Source organism: Leucoraja erinacea, chromosome 13 (assembly GCF_028641065.1).
Source record: "Leucoraja erinacea ecotype New England chromosome 13, Leri_hhj_1, whole genome shotgun sequence".
In the NCBI taxonomy this organism is placed as follows: Eukaryota; Metazoa; Chordata; class Chondrichthyes; order Rajiformes; family Rajidae; genus Leucoraja; species Leucoraja erinaceus.
Window position 1 is genome coordinate 38,239,637 of NC_073389.1, and position 20,149 is coordinate 38,259,785.

The window sequence follows — 20,149 nt, forward strand, 5'->3', positions numbered from 1 at the left end:
ATGTACTATTAGAGAATATAGTAGATTAAGACAAACATGTTAAGTGTTTATTAGATATTAACATTTGCCTGCATTATACAAGTCCAAGTCGAATAGCTCGATGTGAATAGACATGACATCGATCATCAGCAAAACATGTTATTTTGTTATTCAAAATTCACCCTTGTCATTGCAAGGTAAAGCAGATTGTCCACCCATCATCTAGACATCCTATCCCATTACAGATATGATGGGATGTATTTCAGAGAAGGACTGCAATACTATAATACAGTCAAATTAACATTCCTGCATCCTTTGTAATTTACTAGTGACATTTCCATACATACTTGTATTCCACACAATACTAGCATTTCCATTCTATACAATTAAGGAAAATGCACTTCAGGAAAAAAAACACTAGCAATCTTGCATTGGGTACAGGAGAAATGTACCTGAAAATACATGGATGACCGGAGACTCTAATCTCCTGAGAAGGTTTAGGAACAATATCCACAAAGATTTTAGTATTGAAATGTTTAAATCAGGTAAATAAATTGAATTAATTCTCATAGCCTGTCAGTCTGCAATCAGGGATCACAGATTTAATGCAATTTATTATGAACCCAGAGGGGAAAATAATAAATTATATTTATTGAATTAATTTTAAGATCTAGATTGCACCACTGGAAGTGTGGTGGAAGATATTTCAGAATTAACTTCCTTAACAGAATTGGATACATTTCACGAGAGGAGACCGGAAGGTCTGGTAACAGGAGATCCAACACACGATGCAAACAAACCAGCGAGGGACAGACGAAAGGAGAGTCGAAGCCAGGCAGGTAGTCGAGGAGCCGTTGCAGGGATACATCAAACAGCCCAGGAGAGAGGCAGACAGAAACCAGGAGGTCGGGGACAGAAGGCTGAGGTGCTATCCAGGAAGACGACAGGACGGAATTGTCAGGGGCAGGCAGGTTCGAATCCATGTAGGCAGTCGGGAAATCGCTGGAGAGTCTTGCATGAATGCCGAGAACAATCTGGCACTGTGTGAACGGTGAGGAGAGTCTATATACCGGGTTAATAGGTGATCAGAGGCAACTGAGTGCAACAGGTGAGGAGAGTTAGGCTGATGAGAGGGGAGTGGCAGGCAGGTGAGGAGAAGGAGGGACCAGTGGAAAAGTACTGGGAGGTGAAGTGGATGAGAATGAGGAGAGTGCAGACTGTGACAAGAACAACTTTACGGTACCTGCGGTATTTTGTAGTGGTGTTGTCGCAGTGTATGTGCTGTTCTCTGTAATTAAAGTACAAGGTTTTTAGTGAGACCAAATGGAATATCTGTTGGGTGATATTCCTTTATAAACTATCCACAGTTTAAAACTAATGATATACTATTAGAGAATATAGTAGATTAAGATTAACATGTTAAGAGTTTATTGGATATTAACATTTCCCTGCATTATATAAAAAAACAAAGTCAAATCCTTGCCCGATGTGAATAGACATGACATCGATCACTAGCGAAACATGTTATTTTGTTATTCAAACTTCACCCTTGTCATTGCAAGGTGAAGCAGATTGTTCGCCCATCATCTGGATATTCTATCCCATTACAGATGTGATGAGGTATTTCAGAGGACTGCGTTACTATAATACATTCCTGCATCCTTTGTAATCTTTGGCAAAATTTCCATGCATACTTGTATTCTTGCATTTCCATCCCATACAATTAAGGAAAACGCACTTCAGAAAGAAAAAAAACGATAGTAATCTTGCATTAGGTACAGGAGAAATTTACCTGAGAAATAAGAAGGGCAACTGTCTGCAAATACATGGATGATTGGAGACTAATCTCCTGAGAAGATTTAGGAACAATATTCACAGAGATTGTAGAATATTGAAATCTTAAATCTACATATTATTTAACTCTCATCTTGTCCTATTCTAGTTTGTGTTGTTTCTAAATTTGCGCAAAAACGGTTACCAATAGTGCTATGATTTTTCACCACCTTACTCGACATTCTCCTGTGCTGCAAGTGCAACAAGTTTTATTCCGATCAGTGAAACATTTCAAAAGTTATTAATCTGTTATTTGCCGGGTCGGCGACACCCCTTCCAGCACCTGCTGTCATTCCATGACACCCCCCCTCCCCCACACACACCCCCCCCCCCACCTCCCACACACACCCTCCCCACACTCCCCTCCCCCCCCCCCATTCCAACACCCCCCACACCCCCTCACACCCTCCCCCATACCATACCACACCCCCTACACACCACTCTCTCCCCCCACACACAACCATTTCCCAACACCCCCCAACACCCCCCTCCCCACACCCCTCTCTCACCACCCTACCACACACACCCCCCCCACCCCCCCTCCTCCCCACCCCTCCCCCCCCACCCCCCCACCCAAACACAACCCCACCCCCCTCCCCCACACTCCCCCCCCCCATTCCACCACACCCCCTCCCCCACAACCCCCTCCCCCCCACACCACCCCTCCCCCACATTCTCCTAACACCCCACACCCACACCCTCTCACCACCCTACCAAACACACCCCTCCCCACACACACACCCACACCCCCCCAACACACCCCCCCCTCCACACCCCCACTCTTCCACCACCCCCCCTCCCCCGCCCACTCCGCCCCCCCCCCCCGCACGCCCCCTCCCCCTCCCCGCACCCCCCATTGCCCCATTCCCCCAACCCAATTCTCCCCCAAACCCCCTGTCCCCACATCACCCCCCTGTCCCACACCACACCCCCTCCTCAACAATACCAATTTCATGGATCTGTTTTCTGATATTGCTGCATTTTCATAGAACAATTTTACGGTACCTGGGGTATTTTGTAGTTGTGTTGTCGCAGTGTATGTGCTGCTCCCTGTAATTAAAGTACAAGATTTTTAGTGAGACCAAATGGAATGTCTGGTGGGTGATATTACTTTATATACTGTCCACGGTTTAAAATATTGATGTACTATCAGGGAATATAATAGATTGAAATTAACAAGTTAAGAGTTTATTACATATTAACATTTCCCGGCAATGCATAATGAAACAAAGTAAAATCCTTGCCCGATGTGAATAGACATGACATTGATCATCAGCGAAACATGTTATTTTGTTATTCAAAATTCACCCTTGCCATTGCAAGGTAAAGCAGATTGTCCACCCATCATCTAGACATCCTATCCCATTACAGATGTGATGAGATGTATTTCAGAGCAAGACTCCAATACTATAATACAGTCAAATTATCATTCCTGCATCCTTTGTAATTTACTGGTGAAATTTCTATGTGTACTGGTATTCCATACAATACTAGCATTTGCTTTCCATACAATTAAGGAAAATGCACTTCAGGAAATAAAAACTATAGCAATCTTGCATTGGATACAGGAGAAATGTACCTGCAAAATACAAAGGGCAACTCTCTGCAAATACATGGATGACCTGAGACTCTAATCTCCTGAGAAAGTTTAGGAACAATATTCACAGATAAATCTTTAATTATTTTGAAATCTTTAAATCAATAGACAATAGACAATAGACGCAGGAGTAGGCCATTCAGCCCTTTGAGCCAGCACTGCCATTCAATGTGATCATGGCTGATCATCCCCAATCAGTACCCTGTTCCTGCCTTCTCCCCATATTCCCTGACTCTGCTATTTTTAAGAGCCCTATCTAGTTCTCTCTTGAAAGCATCCAGAGTACCTGCCTCCACCGCCCTCTGAGGCAGAGAATTCCACAGACTCACCACTCTCTGTGAGAAAACGTGTTTCCTCCTCTCCGTTCTAAATGGCTTACTCCTTATTTTTAAACTGTGGCCCCTGGTTCTGGACTCCTCCAACATCGGGAACACGTTTCCTGCCTGTAGCGTGTCCAAACCCTTAACAATCTTATACATTTCAATGAGATCCCCTCACATCCTTCTAAACTCCAGAGTGTACAAGCCCAGCTGCTCCATTCTCTCAGCATATGACAGTCCCGCCATCCCGGGAATTAACCTTGTAAACCTATGCTGCGCTCCCTCAATAGCAAAAATGTCCTTCCTCAAATTAGGGGATGAAAACTGCACACAATACTCCAGGTGTGGCCTCACTAGGGTTCTGTACAACTGCAGAAGAATAAATCAGGTAAATAAATGGAATTAATTCTCATAGCATGTCAGTCTGCAATCGGGATCATGGCTTCAATGCAGTTTATTATGAATCCAAAGGGGAAAATAATAAATTATATTTATTTAATTAATTTTAAGATCTAGATTGCACCACTGGTGTGGTGGAAGATATTTCAGACTGAACTTCCTTAACAGAAGTCGATATTTTTCACAAGAGGAGATATAGACAGGCCTGGAGGAAGGAGGGGATTAAATATCTTCAACCAATAATTTTTAATATGTCTGCACAGTCACAATGGGCCAAATAATGTTGTTCTGCATGTTATTCCACAATTATTAAGGATGGGAAAAAGATGCTACAAAACATGTCAACAATCCTCATGTTCCTCAAAAACACAATTTCTGGATCCATTTTCTAATATTGCTGCATTTTGAAAGAACAACTTTACGGTACCTGCGGTATTTTGTAGTTGTGTTGTCACAGCGTATGTGCTCCTCTCTGTAATTAAAGTACAAGGTTTTTAGTGAGACCAAATGGAATGTCTGGTGGGTGATATTCCTATCTATACTGTCCATAGTTTAAACTAATGATGTGCTATTAGAAAATATAATAGATTAAGATTAGCATGTTAAAATGTTATTAGATATTAACATTTCCCTGCATTACATAATGAAACAAAGTAAAATCCTTGCCCGATGTCAATAGACATGACATCAATCATCAGCTAAACATCACTACTGCAAGGTGAAGCAGATTGTTCACCCATCATCTGGACATCCTATCCTATTACAGATGCGATGAGATGTATTTCAGAGAAGGACTGCAATACTATAATAGTCAAATTAACATTCCATTGTAATTTACTGGCAACATGCATACTTGCATTCGATACAATACTTGCATTTCCATTCGATACAATTAAGGAAAACGCACTTCAGGGAAAAAAAACCCAATACCAATCTTGGGTAAAGGAGAAATTTACCTGAAAACTACAAAGGGCAACTGTCTGCAAATACATGGATGACTGGAGATTCTAATCACCTGAGAAAGCCTCATGGGTGATGGAATGCCTAGTGGGTGATATTTCTTTATATACCATCCACAATTTAAAGTAATTTTACTTCGGAGTCACGTGAGTGACCGTGAAGAAGCCCGCTCAGGGCGCAGGTGCGGCATTACGCCAGCAAGTGCAACAGCGGCGGCAGCTGGAGTCAGGCTCTCCAGCTGCACTTTAAAAGCGCACTTTCAGGTAAGTGAAGGGTGCGTTGGGAACGGAGCGAGTAGGAGTTGGTTTTGTTTCAGGAAAACATGTCCCAACGTAAGAAACTCGCGACTAGAGCTGCCCGAGCTTTAACTCCGCCAGAGGAGTCTATTCCAGCGGGGCAGCAGCCAGCGGCACTACCGCTGGAACAGCGGTTTGAGATTCCTCAGACCGAGCCGGGCCCAGTCACGCCAGAGCCTACACGGCGGGCTGGGAAAGCCACCCGTAAAACTAACCGGCCGGTCGATTCCGATTCGTCGGAGGAGGACGTGTCCACCCCCAAGCAGGGGAGAGACAGCCGCTTAAGCTGCATCATGCAGCTGCTGGAGGGGATGGTCTACCGGGAGCAGCAGCGCTCTCGGTCAGACAGGACAGGCGCCCCCTCCATGGTGCTGAGTCCGGCACCCCCCTTTGCGACCTCGGACCAGGACTGGGAGGTCAGCATCGGTGACCAGGAGCAGGCTGGTCTGAATATGGGGCAGGCGGAAGGTACCGACAAAGAGCAGGGTGTGCAGGAAGAGCTGCTAGGGGTAGTAACCCGATTCGTTGCTACCCCACGGGTTGGAGCACCACTGCAGCCTAGAATGGCTGCAAGTATAAATCATCTATCCAACAAGCCATTGCAGGAAAAGGTGCTCGCCCAAGTGCTGGACGAGCACATCGCCCCGGATAACTGTGAAGCCCTGAAGGTCAAGAGCCTCAACCCTCAGATATGGGGTAACGTGGGTGGACCTATTCGCACACAGGAGGTCAAACTCCAGCGCGTACTGCGCCTCCTGACGGCGGCGATAACAGCATACGCACGGGGAGTCGAGACCACAGAAATGACAGCTCATCAACAGGATGTCTTGGCGCTCATGTGCACCACGCAATACGAGCTGAACAATCTCAGGAGAGATAACATTAGGCCGGCACTGAATCCTAAATTTGCAGGATTGTGCAAAGCTCCCACTGTAGAGACCGACTCATTTCTTTTTGGAAAAGACTTAAATAAACAACTGAAAGAAATGGAGGAGGCTTCAAAAACCTTTAGCCTCATGAGGGCAACACCGCCAGCACCTATACCGAAGCTCTTCATAACACCAAGGCGGCAGCACACCGCTGCATCCACCAGTCGGCATCATCCATATGCGACTGGTCAAAGCTTGGGGCCGCACTATCCCCAGAAACCTTTTTTAGGTCAGGGCCTGCAGCGGACCCCCTGGAAAATGCGCCTCCCCCCAACATCGCCAGCTCGTCGACAGAAAACATCCAAAAAGAGAAAACCTCAACCCCGCCAATAACCATGGAGGTAGGTGGATCTGGTTCCTACCCGCATATTGTGAATAAGGGTGAATTACTAACAGGGGGAAGGTTACACTTATTTAAAAAAGCATGGGGGAGGATCACAGATGATAAATATATACTTAATAGTATTCAAGGTTATAAAATAGAGTTTATTTCGAATATACCGCCAGTTCAACACATGCCTAAGAGGACATTTGTACTCTCCAACAAACAACAACTGGAGGGACAAGCTGAACTGGTAAGGCTTATAAACAAAGGGGTCATAGGAAAAACTATTCATGAGCCCTTGGAATTTGTTTCCAACATATTTACTAAATGTAAAAAGGATGGTGGATGTCGCATCATCATTGACTTAACATCCTTGAATGTGTTTGTTAAGTATATACATTTCAAAATGGAAACATTTGCGACTGCTAGACAATTGATTTTCAAAGGATACTATATGGCCAGCATCGATCTCAAAGATGCTTACTATCTAGTACCGATACATAAAGATTATAGCAGATATCTTAAATTTATCTGGATGGGGGAGCTTTGGCAGTATAAAGCACTGCCTAATGGGCTTACTTCAGCTCCAAGACTATTCACTAAAATATTGAAGCCAGCCATGGCAATGTTAAGGAAACAAAACCATATAGTCATGGCATATTTGGACGACATCCTCATAGTTGGGAAAACTATGGAATTGGCTGTAGCAGCAGTATCAGCTACAAAACAGCTCCTAGAAACTCTAGGCTTTGTCTTACATCCAGATAAATCCAAGTTAAATCCATCCACAATTATGGACTACTTGGGGTTCACAATTAACTCAGTCCAAATGACGATTACCATGCCAAGGGAAAAAATGATTGCATTAACACAATCATGTGAAAACTTAAAAATAAAGAGAAAGCCAACTATTCGACAAGTGGCAGCAGTAATTGGCAAAATGGTAGCAGCATTTCCAGCTATCCAATTTGGACCTTTGCACTATCAAAATTTGCAAAGAGCAAAGATAATAGCATTAAAATGGCACAGAGGTCATTATGATCGGATCATGACTATACCCCCTGAAGCAATAGCAGAGCTACAGTGGTGGATTCAATATATTTGGCACGGTTATAGTCCTATAGTTATCACTAATCCTACGTTAGTACTCCAAACCGATGCTAGTGCTCAAGGCTGGGGAGCAACTAACTCCATATCCAGCACAGGTGGTAGATGGACTAACTCAGAATCCTCATTACTATCTACACTGGGCATTAACACTTTGGAAATGTTGGGCGCCTTTTATGGTTTGAAAGCATATGCGTCTGATATGCGTCACTTGCATGTTAGATTAGAAATAGATAATACAACGGTGGTGGCTTATATTAACCATATGGGCGGCATCAAATCTTTATCATGCGACAAATTGGTTAATATGATTTGGCAATGGTGTGTCGAAAGACATATTTGGCTTTCACCTACCTATCTACCAGGTAAGCTAAACATAGTGGCGGACACCAGGTCACGGAAATTCAATGATAACATCGAATGGATGTTAAATCCTAAAACATTTGCTAAAATTGTAAAGCAATATGGGAAGCCAGATATAGATTTATTTGCATCAAGACTGAATCACCAACTACCAGTCTATGTCGCGTGGGAACCAGATCCGGAGGCAGCAGCGGTAGACGCTTTTACGTTAGATTGGGGAAAGTTTGTGTTTTATGCTTTTCCCCCCTTCTGCCTCATTAGTCGGGTGCTTCGAAAAATCCAGACGGATTCAGCGTCTGGAGTTTTGGTGGTGCCCGACTGGCCTACACAGCCATGGTTCCCAATTCTCCAGGACATGGTGGTGGAAACACCTATGGTATTCCCCAGTCATCCAGGGTTACTGACTCACCCAGTATCAGGCATCAGCCACCCATGCCACAAAGATATGAATCTCCTGGGTTGCAGATTTTAAACCGACCTTACCTGGATCTGGGGCTATCGGAACAAACCATCGCCACCATGTCAGCATCCCTACGGATATCCACGAAGAGGCAGTACCTAACCTGCATCAGAAAATGGGAAACGTACTGCCAGAAAACCGGGATTGCTTATAAAACAGCCACAGTAGCGGATGTTCTGGAATTCCTGGCAGACTTACATCATCGTGAAGATTTGAGCTACAGTGCCATCAACACGGCACGTAGTGCTCTTTCAAATTACCTCAAACCTGCGGGACATCAGGCCATGGGAGCCCATCCGCTGGTGGTAAAACTGATGAGGGGCATATTTAACAGCAAGCCCCCCACCCCTAGATATACAAAAATCTGGGATGTCAGTATTGTACTAACATACCTTCGGGACAGACCACCAGCTAGATCTCTCAGCTTAGAGCAGTTGACTTTAAAAACACTCATGCTCATGGCGCTAGTATCTGCACAGAGGGTCCAGTCCTTACATAAACTTCGACTGGACAACATGGACACTACATCGGATCAGATCACATTCACTATTCAAGGTCTGATAAAACAGTCCAGGCCAGGAACATCCAACACGCTAGTGGCATTCCGGGCATACCCACTAGAGCCACGATTGTGTGTGGTGACCCACATAAATATTTACATAATAATAATAATAATAATGTTTATTTATATAGCACTTTTCAACAAAACCAGTATTTGAACCAAAGTGCTTTACAGTGATTGATTAAATTAATTGAACAGATCAATGCAATAAATCCATACAGATCAAAAAAATAGAAAAAAGAGAAAAAGAAAAAAGACACATAGACACAACCCATAACATCAGAGGAAGTGAGAGAGCCTTATGGGTCAGCCACAGGAAACCACATGGCAGGGTAACAAGTCAAACCATTTCAAGGTGGTTGAAACAGGTTTTGGAAGCTGCTGGAATTAACATTAATCTATTTAAATCTCATTCCACCAGGGCAGCATCCACATCATCGGCGGCCAGAATGGATGTGCCTGTGGACTTAATCCTCAAGAAAGCAGGATGGTCACGGGAAGCCACATTCCGAACATTTTATAATAAGCCGTTGGTGGAACCTGATATATTTGCAGTCAGCATTTTAGAAACTGCAAATGTTTAATTTAAAGCCCGGGGGAGCTATTTTTCTTTTGTTATTGTTAATAAATACCGTTTTGTTTTCAAAACAGATTCATTGGTTGATTACAATAACACTTCCTTCCTCAAGAGCTTTCGGTAGTGAGTGTATAAAACTGTTACACGGTTTGAAATCACAGAGCTTTGAAATCTTCACGAAGTCACTCACGTGACTCCGAAGTAAAATAGTAAGATTAAACGAGAACTTACCAGTTTGAAGTTTGATCTGTATTTTATGAGGAGTTACGATGAGGGATTACGTGCCCTCCGCTCCCACCCTCATTACATGGATCAAACCGATAAACTGACGTCTCTTTGTTCTTTACTATGTTACTTCAAATACGTGTCTGGCTGTGATTCCACACCGCTGCTTGGAAGCATGCCGCACCTGCGCCCTGAGCGGGCTTCTTCACGTAATCCCTCATCGTAACTCCTCATAAAATACAGATCAAACTTCAAACTGGTAAGTTCTCGTTTAATCTTACTATTATATACCATTAAAGGACATAGTAGATTAAGATTAACACTTAAGATAAGATTAAAATCTCCCCACATTACATAATGCACCCGGAGGAAACCCATGCGGGAGAATGTACAAAGACCGTACAGCCAGTAACCGTCGTCGACGTTAGTCTAGTAATGTATAATTGAGGCAAACATACATGAGGAAATCCATAAAGATATTTAATTGGTCACAGATGTGATTTATCTGAAGGGTGGGAAATTTGATTGCCTTCAAACTTGCGGATTCACTGGAGAATCCAATCTCATGAAACATGAATCTTTAGATGAACCATTGATAGATATTTGCATTGCAAATACAGAATATTTTGAATCTGGTAAATAATGAGTCTGAAGTAAGGTTTCGGCCCGAAACATTGCCTATTTCCTTCGATCCATAAATGCTGCTGCGCCCGCTGAGTTTTTCCAGCATTTTTGTGTGCAATGGGAATCAAATACTTCTGCTGGTCAGTCTGCAATCGGAGTTCAAAAATTTATAGTTATTGAATCGGGGAAATGAGGTGTAATCATGTTGATGGAATCATTTTTAAGATGTGGAGTGCACCTCTGAAAAAATGGTGGAAGTTGTTTCAGAATAAGCTTCCATAAGAGAAGTGGACATGTTTCACAAGAGGGGACAGGACTGAAAAAAGGATGGGATTAAACCTCTCCAGGAAACTACTTTAAGAAGTCTGCAGAAACGCAATGGAATAAATACTTGTTTTGACTTTTATTCTGCGATCATTGGGGATGGGCTATAAGTGTTGGCCTCACCAGCAAAGCCCATAACCCATTTACTATATATACTAAAACCCATCAGTGGTCCTAATATTTCTTAACAGCACAATTTCTGGATCAGTCTTTTAATATAGTTTCAAAGAATACATGGGTTATTCTGTGGTTGGTTAGTCGCAATTAATGTGCTCTTCATTGTAATGAAAGTATAAGATTTCACATGAGACCAACTGGAATGCCTGTTTTGTTAAATTCCTTTGCAAACCGGTGGCCGATTAGGAAAAGGGGAGATGCAAGAAGACCTGGGTGTCATGGTACACCAGTCATTGAAAGTAGGCATGCAGGTGCAGCAGGCAGTGAAGAAAGCGAATGGTATGTCAGCATTCATAGCAAAAGGATTTGAGTATAGGTGCAGGGAGGTTCTATTGCAGTTGTACAGGGTCTTGGTGAGACCACACCAAGTATTACGTACAGTTTTGGTCTCCTAATCTGAGGAAAGACATTCTTGACATAGAGGGAGTACAGAAAAGGTTCACCAGACTGATTCCTGGGATGTCAGGACTTACATATGAAGAAAGACTGGATATACTCGGCTTGTACTCGCTAGAATTTAGCAGATTGAGGGGAGATCTTATAGAAACTTACAAAATTCTTAAGGGGTTGGACAGGCTAGATGCAAGAAGATTGTTCCCGATGTTGAGGAAGTCCAGAACAAGGGGTCACAATTTAAGGAGAAATCTTTTAGGACCGAGATGAGAAAAACTTTTTTCACACAGAGAGTGGTGAATCTCTGGAATTCTCTGCTACAGAAGATAGTTGAGGCCAGTTCATTGGCTTTATTTAAGAGGGAGTTAGACGTGGCCCTTGTGGCTAAAGGTATCAGGGTGTATGGAGAAAAGGCAGGTACAGGATTCTGAGTTGGATGATCAGCCATGATCATATTGAATGGCGGTGCAGTCTTGAAGGGCCGAATGGCCTACTCCTGCACCTATTTTCTATGTTTCTAACTGCCGTTTATAGTAATGGGGTACTATTTGGGGATATTGTAGTTTAATAGTTTTTAACATCTCCCTCCAATATGTAATGAAGCAAAGTGATATCCTTGTCAGAAATGAACAGGAATAACACCTATCCCCAGTGAAGTGTTCATGTTCATAAGTCATAGGAACAGAATTTGGCCATTAGGCCCCATGAATCAACTCCTCCATTCAATCATGGCTGATCTATCTTTCCCTCTCCCAATCCCATTCTAATGTCTTCTCCCCATAACCTTTGAAAGCTTGGCTATGAGGCTAAAGTTGTGCAAACAGAAACAGTTTCAGATTTTAATACTAATTAAAGTTGTTCAGTTCCAATCAAAATCCCCCCCCCCCCCCCCCCCCCCCCCCCCCCCCCCCCCCCCACACACACACAACACATACACACATGCACATATCTTCTACCTGCCACTCAGGTTGTTGTTTAACATGAGAAGAGTATCAAACCTGTTGTGATAATTATTTCAAGGCACCCACTCAAGCACAAAGCTCTGCTATTTATTCCAATATTATTAATTTAGTTTATTATCACGTGTACACCCGAGGAAATATTATATAATAGAATCGCTTGGATAGTGACTTTTATATAAGCTAGGTAATTTGCAAAAGAAAAGCTTAAGGTTTTCAGAAACACATGTCTCCTAAGGAAATAAAGTACAAAGAAACTCACACAGGGAACAGATGAATCAAAACATAGAAACGCTAATCTGACCCTGCATAGCTTAGTTTATTGCTTTGAGGCAATTATAACGCTGGAGGAAATTGTATTTGATATGATTTTGTGTTGGATTACTGAATAGGGCCTCTTCTTAGGCCAGAGGTCATCTGCTCTTTCTCTATGGTACATTCCTGAGCTCTGAATATGGCATAAAGATGAAGAGTTATGGCTGTTTATGTTGCGTTTGAGACAGAATTCAATGTTGAGAGATAATAGACTCTGTGGTTAGCTTTGGCTATGTTAAATTATAATGAGGTTGAGATAAGGGATCTTGAAGCTTTACTTTTGAGGTAATGGTCTGAAGTTGTAAATTTACCCTGTGTTCTGTAATATTTGTAAAAGGCCTTGCAGAGATAGAAAATCCATCTCCCAGAGATAGCAGGGCATGAAACAATTATCAATTAAGTTGACAGATTTAAGACCCATGTATGCTTGGAGTTGGGAGGTGTGTGTGGGTTTTGAATTTAACTTAGCTGTGTAATTTGGTGAACATATATAATTAATGTTTTTAATACATAGGTAATAGTATTTTAAACTGTAAAATTGTAGTGAAACCATTTATGAAATGTATTGTGTCTAAGTAGGATTGTAAACATTAGACTTTGTTTATATTTATAGAAATCTTGGTATGGAAAATGTGTTTGTTTGTATGACTTGTGTGATCCTTGTATTGTATGTGTTTATCTTATATTTTGTGGAGTGGTCTTTGATAATTGAGCCTACCGGGGTTTTGCTGTGTTGAAATAAAATTAATTCTAAACAACGTTAAACCACAGGCAACAAAGGTTGTAAAATAAGGTGGAAAAGGGGGGATCACGTGACTGCTGTTGTAAGTCAGCAGAAGGACTCAGATGATTGGTTACTAGTTTGTCATACCCTCTGTATCAGAAATGTCTAATGCCTATATAAATGCCATGAGTTTGTATCAAAGTCACTAATTCTCTGGACCTGCCGCAGAGCTTTCAGCTCTGTGTTGGAAGTTTCAGAGACTAGTCTCAGCTGAATAAAGAATCGATTTCAACAGCTGCAAGCGTTTGAGTCAAGTTGACTTTAGATTGACAAAATAACTCAGTTTAACACACCGAGGTACTGTGAAAAGCTTTCATTGCGTGCTGACCAGTCAGCAGAAAGACAATACATAATTACAACTGAGTCATTTAAAGTGCATAGATATGCGATAAGGGGATTTCGTGCAAGGGATGGAAAATAGATGCCGGCCCCAAACTGCAATGTCGACTGTGTGTGCACAGATTAAATCATATTCATGCTTCCCATGATTCTCAATGACAAAATACCTGCTCAGTTTTCTAAGATTACTATTTTTATTAAAACAAATTTCACTATGCCACTGCTATTCTTTGGAAGTAATGTAACATTAGGCTTCCTGTTTCCTAACATGGATATAGAAAGCTTTTTATGAGACAAACTCTCATGCCTGTTGTCTGATATCTCTCTGCAATATTGCTGCAGATTATGGCACTGAGGATATTATAGTACGAGATAATCTTCTTGAAAATTAAATAGACATTGAAAGTCACCATAATACCTTAAAGAACGTTAATACATTGTACAGCATTGTCTGAATTAAATAGATGTGATGCCTAACATAAGAAAACTTCCTTTGAAGTATTCCTTTGAAATATTATTTCATTTTAAACTGATAATTTAAAAAATATATTAAACAATTCCCACCACCAATCCATTTCCTGTTCCCCACAATCCCATACCCCGACCACAGACAGCTTGTCACATTATAATGTGCAGTGGATACTGGTCAGAAAGTCTACTTTCAGCTATCCATCAGCAGCAAAAAGGTGTTTCTCAGAAAAGGACTATGATATTCTCTAAAGAATAGCTCAAACCTTTACAACATGCTGGATATTTCTCAGCTGGTTCATTGATGTATAGGGGAACAGTCAATGAAACAGGAATTATATGGAATCAAGAGAACAGGAGACATTTACCAGATCAGTACTACGGATGGCGGGGAATTTAATTGCCTGAGGATAGGGATGATTGTAAGACATTTTCACAGTGGGGTTCAACAGTGACTGGTTTTAATAGAGAAAAATGTTAAATTTGTAGCAACTGGCTGGCTGCAACAGGTAATATGGATTCCGGGTAACCTATACAAGAACTGAAGGGAACATGAAAGGAAATATATGTTTTAAATCTTTTATAAAATCTGTTACTGACTAATTGAAAAGGTGCCAGAAGCCCTTCATTATCACCAATCAAATTTTTGAAGAAAGCAGATAAAATTCTGGAAAAATACGGAATTGAAATGACAGTTTCAAAGCCCAGGCAGAGGCACGATAGACTCAGTAGTATTGGGGTCTTTATTCTATATTGCTTGGGATGGGTAATAAATGTTGGCTCACCAGCTAAACTTATGAACTGTAAACTAGCAAAGATAAAATCACATTAGAAGGTCCCCTCTTTTATAATAACAATATTTCTGCAACCGGTTTCTATTCTTACAAATCATTTAAAAAAAAAGAGAGATTTACGGCACCTGCAGTCGTTTGCCTCGGCGGGGGATTTCCGTTTCCTGTAATGAGAGTGGGAGGTTTCAAATTAGACAAACAGTCAGATTAGTTTAGTTTAGTTGCGTTTTGTGATACAGCACATAAACAGGCCCTTTGGCTTACCAAGACCAACGATCCCCACATACTAACACTATCCTATACATACTAGGGCCAATTTACAATTTTTACCAAGCCAATTAGCCTACAAACCTGTACGTCTTTGGAGTGTGGGAGGAAACCCGAGCACCCAGAGAAAACCCACGCAGGTCAGGGGGAGAACGTACAAACTCCGTACAGATACCACCCGTGGTCAGGATTGAACTCGGGACTCTGGGTGGAAACTCTTCCGCTGCGTCACTGTGACGCCCCTGAGATATTCCTTTGTAACATGCCTGCAGATTACAGCACCGCTATAGTATTGGATGCTAATGGTGCATAAGATTTTCTTCTTAAGAGTTGAATAAGTATTAACAAGACCTGACAACACTTCATGGAACCAAAGTGCATCATTTTCCAAGCTCAATAAAATAATGTTTATCATGACATGGTTTGTAATTTTTGATGGTTAATGTTCTTCATTGGTTTGCAGTCAGTTCCACAGAAACAAATTCATATTTTATATTAATCAAGCTTGTTTATTTCCCAGCATCAACCATTCCATTCTCCCACAACTCCCTCTCCCTGCAAATGGACATCTTGTCCCATTTTACTGTGCCACGAATGTTACTCAGAAAAACAACTGTCTTCCAACTTTCCATCATCTGCGAAAAGGTGTTCCACAAAGAAGGACTGTTGTATTGTGATAACGCCTTATAGACAATAGCTCAAACCTTTTAAGGTGCTAAAAGCAAATTGTTGGAGGGACTCTGCATGTCAGGCAGCATCTGCGGAGAGGGGTATGAGACAGGTGATGTCTCTGGTCAGGACTCTTCTTCAGAGTGTTGGCACTTTATAACGCGCAGGTTATTACTCAGCTGGTTCATTGATGTACAATTTAGGGAAATAGTCGATGAAACAGAAATAAAATCGAGGCAAAGGATTAGGAACAGGAGAGATTTACCAAATTGCTCTCTTCAGATACATGGGAATCTAATCATCTGAGAACTGGGAGGTTTATGAAAAATATTCATAGTGGGGTTCAAAATTCTGAATGATTTTGATCAAGTAACAAGGAGAAATTGGTGGCAACTGTCAGGTTGCCAGGTAATCACATTTTATGGATTTCAGGTAACTTATACAAGGATTAGAGAAGGAAGGAATAAAATTTTATTTTTTAAATGATTTTAACCCTCTATTACTCACACCCTTAAAAGACGACACAAGCGCTTTCATTATGATTATCAAAAGATAACTAGATTTATTTTTGAAGGGAACAGGCAAATTCTGTGTTCAAAAAAAATAATATTGATGCTAATGAGGTAACAGTTTCAATGCCCGTGCAGAGGCACGGTGAACTGAGCAGTATTTAGCCGTTTATTTTAGGCTGCTGGGGATGGAAATAAATGTTGGCACACCACAAACTGTGAGCTAGCAAAGACCGAATCACATGAGAAGTTCCCATCTTTGATAACAACAAAATATTTGCAACAGGTTTCCAACATAATTAATCATTTTTAAAGAATACATTTATTGCACCTGGAGTCTTTGTAGGTTTAGTCTCCCTTGTTTTTTCACCATTGTTGTTTCCTGTAATGGGAGTAGAATGTTTCTAATGAGCCAAACTGTCATGTCAGATGTGAGATATTCCTTTGCAACCCGTCTGCAGAATATAGCATCCATGTAGTATTGTCCTATTGCACTTCACTCTGCCTGGGGAAAGAATCCAACATATTCAAGGAGGACAACACTCATCCCACTCACTCTCACTTCTCTCCTTTCCCATTGGCAAAGATGCCAAAGCATGAAAGATTCAGATTCAGAAAGAGCTTTTTCCCCGCTGTTGTCAAATCAGAAAGGAACTCTGTTAACCATGTAGTCTCTACTATATTAAATTATTTAATTAATCCATCATATTATCAGAAAGCACATTCTCAGTGACTTGTGTCTGTTGGAGATGAAATATCTGTGGAAGAGTTTGCATCTGTCGAAAATACACAAGATAGATTAGGAAGTCATCATATTTAACAGTGATCATTTAGACATACATGAAATATATACGAAAACGATTAATAAAAATGTTTACAACTTTTAAAAATGTGAAATAAAAACAGAAAATGCTGGTACACTCAGCAAATCTGGCAGCATCTGTGGAAAGAGGATAAGTTAACTTTCCAAGCATGGGTGTGCTGGACCACTTTCTGTTTACAGGTATTAATGCCACCTGCTGGATGTTCAGGTTCCTACAGCTTTGAGTTACCTTTCCTGTTAGGCAGGAAGTTGTCATAAACCAGCAAGCCCAGCTCAGGGACAGTACCGCATGGTGCAGACTGTAATTCTAGTGTGTAATTTACTGCCATCCCACCGCACCAGTTTGTTAGACGCATTGTCTGTGAGTAATCATGTTTGTGTAACAGCAGCTTTATACGTTATTGTGCAGGATTGCTATTATTAACAGTTAAGAATGTTTCATGTGCCCTGGCTGGTTTCTTACATAACAGCATTGTATTTAGTGGTGGCATCATAGTTTATGTTTCTATACCAAGTGTATAACGTTACTAAATATGCGGTTTCCCTTTCTGCTTGTATGTTACAGTTTCACAGTTGAATACAGTAAAGAATCAACGACATCTCGTGTCTACGGGTCTTTATTGGATTCATTGTTTAACTTGCTAGATAGCTGGATAGGGACATCCAGCGAGTCCAGTATAATGGGCATGTACTGGTGAAGGGTTCTGGACCTGAAACATTAATTGTTTGTTTTTTCCACAGCTTTTAAAATTTCTGTAAAATGTTTCCAGCATTGTTTTTGCAGAAACATTTCACACTAATATACTGTATGACTTAATTGCATTACTACTTTAAATCCATTATATTTCCCTGTAAATCTATGAGTGAATTGCAGAATTGCAGCTTCAAATGAATGGTAATCCTTCTCAATTCAAACTTATCTTCCCCTTTTTTTACCAGATGTAACCCAGAATATGTAGCAAAGCTTTTTTTTGTCAAATATCCACAAAGACTAGGCCTCAGCTGAGTACTTTGTAAAATAATAGGTGCTGGGATTTGCAAATGATATCTGGCCCTATTGAGGAAGGACAGAGGAAATATCCATGGATGTTACCATGTAGAGGGGTTCAGGTGCATGTGGATTTAATGATTTTGTTCTTTCAAAATAAAGATGGCGCTCATTTTATCCATTATAGTTTTCTGATAATAGACACAAAAAGCTGTAGTAATTCAGCGGGACAGGCAGCATTTTTGGAGAGAAGGAATGGGTGACATTTTGGGTCGAGACCCATCTTCAGATCATCATTTCTTTCTGGAACATAATTACTAAATTTCACAAGCAAGTGTCTAGTTTTCCCAGTATTTTCAAAGTTTTGAAAAATATAGTGAAGGAAGAATGTGTAGAATGGATCCAAATTGAAGTTGTTGCATTACCTGATCTGTGCAGTGTAATTACTACCACGTTCAGAGAGTTGATCTCTGTAAGGTAAGTAGGCTGTGGGCCGAGCATCAAAAATGTGTTTAGAAATCAGTTTTCGTGACCCAAGTCACGGAACTACATTCCATTTTCCACAGATTTAGAAGAAATATAATTGAGAAGGATGTCATAACTCGTCATTGCCGAAAGTTGCACATTAATTAATTAAACTAATTAGAAAATAAGATCGGGAAAGTAAGCGCCATCTAGTGGCCAATGCCCATATTACACGATGGGCAGCCTATTTCCGTGTTGCAGTCCATTTAAACTATATATCATTATACCTATATATATATTCCAGATAGTAATATAGGTATAATAATATAATATATATATAATAATATAATATATTATAAATATTCTATTATATTATATTATATTCCAGATAGATATATTCCTCCGTTTTCCTGGAAACGGCTGCTATGGACGGCACTATGTACAGCCCTCCGCCCGCACAGAAGATCCGCGGCTCCGCGGCTCCGCATTCATGAATAGTGAATGAATTAGTGAATTAATTAAGACCACAGCTTCACTGTTAAATACATAGGCCCCGCGATCGGAGCACCTTTTCCCAGTAAGTTATCGCAGTCAGCTCCGAGATTAGATGATTAAGACTTATTACTCGGCAACAAGCTGGCATTAGTGAAAATGTTTAAATTACCTTGTTATTGATACATATAGTGTAGGCCCTCAACTTCATGAATGAATGAATAATTAAATGAGTGAATGGATGAGTGAATAATTAGTGAATGAATGAGTAAATGCATGAGTGAATGCGTGAGTGAATGGGTGAATGAATGAAGGAATGTATGGATGAATGAATGAATGAATGAATGAATGAATGAGTGAGTGAGTGAGTGAGTGAGTGGAGTGAATGTACAGCCTCCAAATCTCATTTTTTCACATTATAAAGGGTGCAATTCAATTAATTAAAGTCCATATAGATTAATTTTCATAAATTCAGACTTTAGATCTTACCTTTCAGTTTGAGTTGATTCAGTTTCACAACTTTGTGTTGCAGCATCTCAACAGGGACTTTGCTTTCAAGACTGTCTGCCACTTCTATCCACTTAGCTGCACATTTTTCAGATTTCTTAGTGCTTTTCTCACTAAATTCAATTACCCTGCTGCAAGTTTCAACGACATGTATTCCACAGAGCAACAAAGAACCTTCATCTGAATCTCCAGTAAAACAGGCATCAGTAGAGGCACTCTCAGCCATGTTGTGTGCTAGCCTGAAGCAAAGCGCGTGATTGGCCAACTGGCAGACAACTCAATGTTAAACATGCTTTTACTATGGGTGAACTGGGGTTGGGTAC

The 20,149-nt window shown here is 41.0% G+C and overlaps 1 protein-coding gene across 8 annotated transcripts in view; it reads right to left on the reverse strand.

The window, feature by feature from the left end:
* The window catches only part of LOC129702883 (adhesion G-protein coupled receptor G2-like), a 124,132-nt gene that overhangs the window by 50,720 nt on the left and 53,263 nt on the right, over positions 1 to 20,149 (reverse strand). For 5 of the 8 annotated variants that reach the window (XM_055644946.1, XM_055644949.1, XM_055644945.1 and 2 more), the window contains 5 exons: positions 16,883 to 16,933; positions 15,235 to 15,270; positions 4,556 to 4,600; positions 2,818 to 2,862; positions 1,223 to 1,267 (listed from right to left, as the gene is read on the reverse strand). In XM_055644946.1, the coding sequence (XP_055500921.1) occupies positions 1,223 to 1,267; positions 2,818 to 2,862; positions 4,556 to 4,600; positions 15,235 to 15,270; positions 16,883 to 16,933 (222 nt within the window). The remainder of the gene's footprint in view (positions 1 to 1,222; positions 1,268 to 2,817; positions 2,863 to 4,555; positions 4,601 to 15,234; positions 15,271 to 16,882; positions 16,934 to 20,149) is intronic. The other 3 variants (XM_055644950.1, XM_055644948.1, XM_055644953.1) reach the window with 3 other exon arrangements.